This window comes from Leptonychotes weddellii, chromosome 13 (genome assembly GCF_054177405.1).
Source record: "Leptonychotes weddellii isolate Sample4059 chromosome 13, ASM5417740v2, whole genome shotgun sequence".
Taxonomy (NCBI): Eukaryota; Metazoa; Chordata; class Mammalia; order Carnivora; family Phocidae; genus Leptonychotes; species Leptonychotes weddellii.
Window position 1 is genome coordinate 56953529 of NC_138381.1, and position 6566 is coordinate 56960094.

At 55.9% G+C, this 6566-nt stretch overlaps 1 protein-coding gene across 1 annotated transcript; it reads right to left on the reverse strand.

Annotated features, from left to right (window-relative positions):
• Positions 1–1133: 1133 nt before the first annotated feature.
• On the reverse strand, positions 1134–5909 carry RTL10 (retrotransposon Gag like 10). The gene is given in 9 exon segments (XM_081801619.1): positions 1134–2609; positions 2611–2731; positions 2734–2798; positions 2800–2872; positions 2875–3025; positions 3027–3147; positions 3275–3384; positions 5448–5543; positions 5834–5909. Coding segments are annotated over 9 exon segments (1395 nt in total). The 5' UTR covers positions 5900–5909; the 3' UTR covers positions 1134–2017.
• Positions 5910–6566: the final 657 nt, after the last annotated feature.

Below are 6566 nucleotides of genomic sequence, written 5' to 3' on the forward strand. Positions count from 1 at the left end.
GGGGGGGGTCAGAAGGGAAGATGGCAATCTTGAGCTGAAAGGGATTCTCTTTCAGTCCACTAAATGTAGATGAGAAAGGTGTCCTGCGCAGATGCCAGCAACAGTGGGGATGTCAACTAAGTGAATGGGCCATCACCCCAGTGAGTAACCCCAGGTTCTCTTGTCAGAGACATCTTACCAACTCAAAAGATATGGCCAACAATATCAGACCCACTGGCAGGCCAGTGGGTGGGGGTGGGACGCAGTCTGAGCTGGGTTTGAAAAAGGAGGGTCCAGAACTGAGCAATAGTGTGGAGGGGCAGCAGTGCATCTGGGGCTGAGTTACAATGTGCAGGGATTTCCCACACTTACACTTGATCAGAATCAAGGCTGCATAGTGATTTCTTCTGTTAGCTTGCTTGTTTGCTTTTAGGGTTATATCACCTTCCCACTTATTTCTAAGACTTGCAACTGTTTTATTTACAAGGCACCTGTGCCTTAAAATAGCTCACGCATAAAACCATCTGAACCCAGAGCCTTTTAAAGTTAACAATTACTAAATAATCCCAACCTGTCTATTTTACTTAAAAATTTTGACCAGATGTTTGCTTACTACTAATTTTTCTCTAAAATAACTAGTTTTAGTAGCAGTTCACATTTCCATTTATTTTTTCTTCCTAGTTTCCAGGAAAGTGTTGTTTCCACAATTATAAAACTGAAGGGACTTGACATTCTTGTCTAACTGTTCCTCTGGGTAGGTACTCTGTACCCATCCTGTGTTAAATTTGGCTTAAGGGAGCTTCTGAGCTCAGTTCTCATTATTAGAAAACCCATCCTTGTACAGAACAGGTCTTTCTTCATTCCAATCCTCTGGCCCCTGGGCCTCATAGCTCTGGTCTGCTGCCTGCTCCTCACTTCACCTCCAGCTCTAGGAAGTCAGTTCTCAAAACCACACTCTACCTGCCAGTCCTAACTCCATCCTTCAGCCAGACCCTTCAATTCGCAAAGCCCCCACCAGAAACCACACCTCCAACACCGACCTAGAGTACTCATGGCTAGGGCCTAGCTGGTTCCCAACAGAACAGGCAACAGTGTTCCGGCTAACAAAATAAGGGCTCTGCTTGTCAGCAGCCACCACACCACAAGCTGAGCCATAAATTCAACATATGTTTAATGAGTACCAAATTGTGTACCAGGGATGCAAAGCTGATCAAGATGGAGCCCCTGCCCTAGAGGCTCATAGCCTACCCAAAGATAGAAGTCATTTATAGTGTTATGGTTTAAGTGCTGAGTCAGCAATGTGTAAGAGTGGGCAAGGAGGCAGGGACTGCTGAAGAGCAGAAAGTGGGAGGGCAACATGGGCAAAGGCACTGAGACACAGAAATTCATGTCAACTTCTGAAGAAAACCAGGCATAACTACAATCTTAATATACAAAAGGGAAAAATGCCTGACACTGAATTAGACTGGCAAGGAGGCCTGTATCTCACCTCCCTAGCTGGCCAAGACTGCTGGTAAACCCATAGGGAAGCATCTTTCTCAGCCATTCCACTCATACTAAATGATCAAAGTGGCTGCTTCCTCCATGCAGCCTTCCTTAAATTCCAGCCAAGAGGAAAGAGGTCACAGGGAGCCAAGATGGGCAAGGGGGCCAAAGCAGAGACACCATCCAGGGACAGATCCAAACAGGGCTGACATGGCAGACCTAGTTTAGTCCAGCCAACATTGAACAAAGGGGTCTGGGGAGTGGAGCGGTTATAAAGACATAGAAATATCTGATGAGGACTGCTGTATGAAACTGTCCAACCAGTGGAAATGCAGCTGAGGAGGCAGCTTCTGGGCCACTGGGGAAGTGAGAGGATGACAGGCACAGCGTAGAGCCCAATATTCTGCTATAACAGGTGGTGGGGTGGTGAAGGAGACAAGGGCTCAGAGCAGAGCCCAAACAGGTGCACCTCCTGCCCAGCAATAAAACAAGTGGATACGGCAGTATCTGGGAAAGCCACCCCGTCCTGTTGGAGGGCTGTGGGGTTCCTCAGCTATGTAGGCCACTTCATCACAAGGAGCACTGCTGCATCTGCATCTGCCTGGGCTGTGTCCAGAATCCAGGGCTGTGGGGTGGGGAGTGGGGAAACTGTTAGGTCTCCTGGGGCCTCTGAGGTGTCCGCCACCCACTGTGGGGTACCTAAGGATGTCTCCTGGTCTACCTCTGTCTTAGAAACCTCCTCCTCTGTCTTCTGGGGTTCTGGACCCCCTGGTGGAACTGGATCTGGTTTCTGAGCAGGTGGGTTAGCAGATCCTGAAAGTACAGGGACAGAGGTAGCGGTCACCTCCCCTGGCTGGGACGAGGTTGGCCCCACAGGACCAGGATCAGTGCTGCATGCAAAAGTAGACAAGGTGGGGGATTCCACAGACCCAGGGCTGTTCTCCTTGGCCCACTGCTGTTCAGGGAGAGTATTTCTGGATGTAGAGTTGGAACTACAAACAGCAGGGGTGGCCACAGCAACTGGGACAGCACCCATGTTGAGTGCCAGGGCCTCTGAGTACTTAGCTAAGTACTGCTTCACCACAGGCAGCTCCGGGGGCCACTGGTGGCTGGCTCGAGGCAGGAAGCAAGGTGCTACAGCACTGCTCAGTGAAACTGTTCGGGTCTTGAACAACTTCCTTGAGATCCTGGCAGAAGAGCTCATAATCGTCAGGAAGGGGCAGGTCCCCATCGACGTACGGGGCTGCCCACACCTGGCTCAGTCCATCAGTTGCCCTAGGATCTCGAAGATGCAGGTGAGGTTGTCCTGATAGTGCTCAAAGCAAAAGGACATATCGGTCCAGAAGCCCTGGGGAGCCATCAAAGGTGCGTGGGTACGAGACTGGCACCCAGTGGAAGTCCACCCTGGGGGCCATGGGCCAGGCATGTGCAGAGCCGGGGGCCCCCTTTCTGTGGGCTTACCGCCGGGAGCACTCATGGCCATGCTCTTCTGCTCCAAGGTTGTGCGTGCACACACAGGGTCCCCACAGCAGGGCCGCTCAATCCAGGGATCCACTGGGGGGGGCATATGTGACGCCAGGAGAGACCTGGTCCATCTGCTGCCAAGGGTGTGCGTTGGTGTAATTGGCTGCTGCCCGGATGGGATTGCAAGGGCCCTGCCAATGGTGCCGGCCAAGAGGAATGCTGGGAACAGAGGGGAGTTGCCACATCGACTATAAGAGGAAGGAGGAAGAAAGGAAGAGACAGCGCAGCAGGGAGGGTGGGCATGACACAACAGGACAGAGATGGGCTGAAAAGGGGTGCGGCAAACCCAGGCGTTCCAGGCAAGTGCTGAGGGTCAGAGGAGCTGACAGCTGTGGCCTCAGGAGCGCTGAGAAGAGCTGACGGGACTGTCAGACGCAGGCCACCATCCAAGGCAATCTGTCCAAAAACAAGGTGGGGAAGAGCGGGAACCAGGCCCAACCACCTCCACTGGGCAGCAGGAGGAGGCACTAAGCAGGCAAACCCCAGGTACCCAACCAGGAGCTCTGAGTGGAAGGAGGGCCCAGGAGGCAGTCCTGGGAGGTCTGAGGTGGGCAAATGCCACCTGTGATGTTTCATGGGCAAGGCGTGATGGCAGATGCTGTCAGTCTCAGGAGAAGGAAAGGGGGCCAGGTCGGAACCCCCAGGGTTTCCTTGGATGGCCTGGCTGGCTGTCAGGGAGTTTCAGGAGAACGACAGTAGCTACCTTTTACTGAGTGCTCTATCTGTGCCAAACACTGACCCCCTGATGAGGCTGGTACGCTCATCGTACCAGAGGCAGAGTGGTGAGTGAAGTCACTTGTCTGCGGCCACACACCAACCACCAGTAAGTGATGGAGGCAGCTGAACCTGGCTCTAAAGACCACAGCTTAACCACCACACATCACCATGCTGGTTATGAACTACCTTTCAATCCACCAAAAAGGAGTCACCTAGTCGCCCCAAACACTGTGATTGCTATGTAAGTAGACAGTGTCACAAGATCCTTTAACATCAAAGCACTAGGAGCTTGGAAGGTGCTACCTTTCTGCCCAACAGAAGCCTAGGGACCCGTTATTCTCTGTGCCCTCCAGCCTCCCCACCCGTGCCTTCCAGACTCACCTCACCACTCAAGGGTGTAGCCTGCTGGCAACGCCACCCTACCCCGAACACACCTCCTTGCATCCCCATTCCTGTCGACAGCCCAGCATCCAAACCCCCAAGTTTAATTCCACTTGCTACGTCTTCTTTCACCACCCCAAAGTCACTGCTATAAAGGGCCTGGAGAGCAGTGGTCATCAACCCTGAGCAGCCCAAAGAGCCCCACAGTGGAAAAGGAGGCTGCAACCATCACCAGATACAACTCCCTTCCAAAGCTAGGAGCCCTCTCCCAGGGCTCTCACACTGCCCAGCCTGATAGTGGCCACCTCCTCAGTCTCTCTGCAAAGGGAGGTCCACTCATAGCCACCACAGAACACACTCTGCAACCCCCCCCCACAGACCCTAATGCTCCATCAACTCACGCCGGGCCACCACGGCCTGCACACACCTTTGTGCATAGTTGCCCATGTGTTTATCTCTCCTATCCCCATCAGAGTGAGTTCCTCCAGGGAGACACAGCTCTGCTGGTCTTTCTGCTGAGCACCTTCCAGGGTAACCTGCAGCACTTGAAGCTGCTAGGGTCAAGAGCACCTACCTTTGCCACCCAAGCATTCTGGAACCTCTCAGGTACAGCCCTCACTCTGTGGGGGTTCTTCCACCTGAAAGCCCTTCCCATCCTAACACAGTAAAAGAATATGCCAGAGCCTGCCGGCGGCAGTGGCCCAAGGGGCAGCACACAAGTGCAGTCCACTTGTGAGTCCAGTTCAGTCCCTCATCGAATTCTGAAAACCAGTGACTGCAAACCACACCCCAGCTCCTGCCACCAATCTGAGGTTAGGTGCCAGGCTGCATGCAAAACCCACATCCCATGCCCAGAAGACAGTGCACACTACCCAGGTCTCTGCCCTGGCTTCCTCCCAGCCCCAAATCCCACCCCCAATCAGAACCCTAGCTGTCCGCTGCCTGCTCATCAGCATGCCTGTGTGCCCCCTGCAGCCTGAGGGAGAATGCTCCCTTGCTCCAACCAGCCAGCCCTGACGGGCCTGAACCTTCCTAAGCCTGGGTCTCTTAACACTTTGGCGCCTTGGCTACCAGTCTGTTGACTTCTATCCCTTCTCTCCCCACCCTAACACTGAGGAATTTGGGCCCTTCTCCTGGACTGCACAGCGCTCTACTCAAGGAGCACGTACCGGGACGCACGCGCATTTGCCTCCGCAAAGCCAAAAAGCACCGATAACGCTGGAGACAAGGGGCCCCGGGGGTAGAATAACGTGCCCAAAGCCTCATAGCAAGTGGACCACTGCACCAGCCCTCCCGCAAACGCCATGCAGGAAACCGCAGGGAGAGCTCACAAGTTCCACTGCAAAAAGAAGCCGACCTACCTGAGGCTGCGCGAAGCGTCTGTGAAGAGGGTCCACGGATCTGCAGCTGGAGACTGCGGACCGGTCTCCCTCCCAGGGCGAGAGTCCAAGTGCCACCTAAAAAGTGCAGAACAATATCGGCCGCCGTGAGGCGGGGCGCGGGGGCGACCTCCGAAGACCGCGGGAAGCACCCGAAAATGACTTCAGGATCTCCCCAGCCTGCGGCGCCGACCGAGAAACTGAGGCTCGCCGTTCGGAAGGACAGCTGGGACCCAGTCCGGGGACTCCGAGCGCTTCTCTGCGGACAGGGAGTTAGGAAGAGATGGAGGGGCGGGGCCCCAGCCGGCAGCTCGGGTTCCCGCCGCCCCACTGACCCTCCCGCCGAAGTTAGCGACACCCGGTCGAACCCGCACAGCGCTCAGAGGCTGAACACGTCGTGCAGCCACGCCCCCTGCGTGCGCGCACCGCCCCATGCGTCCCACGCTGGCCTCCCAGCAGGGCCGCGCCTGCGCCCTGAGCCTTGGGCCCAGGGCCGCGCAGGCGCTCCCAGGCCCTGCCAGCGCAGCAGTGCGGCGCGGGGGGTCATGGGAGCGCGCTCAACCCGTCCGCGCGACGTACCTGGAGCGTTTCGGGCCGCGTTCTCAAGCGTGGGGCGGCCGGGACTGGCGGTGTCCCGCAGGCAGACGTGAAACGCGCTGGGGCTGAGGAACGGATAGCTGGAGGGAGGGGCCGAGCACCCACCTGGCTCCCCCAGAGATGTTTGAGCCATTGCCACTGCCCTCCATCAGCTGGGCATTGGGGCGCTACGGAACGTCAGAAGGAATGTTGGGGACAGAGAGCATCAGGGAGGGTTTGGGCATAGAGAGGCAGCAGCGCTTCCATGGAAAGTGTTTCTCACCACCCAGTGCCTGGTTCTACATACCTCCGGCCCAGGAGCTGGAGGGCAGGGCAGCGCTGGCAGTGAGGACTCCCCACCTGCGTGCCTAGGGGCTGGCAAGCCTGTGGGTTTTCTAGTGGGTGGGTTTGTGCTGCCTACCCCGGTCGAGGCTGGACCGAGAGAGGACAATGAGGGCAGGCTGCCAAGGCCAAGTTTGCTGCCCGGGAGTGGCATGCCCAGTCAGCACCCAGAGACTTTGCAAA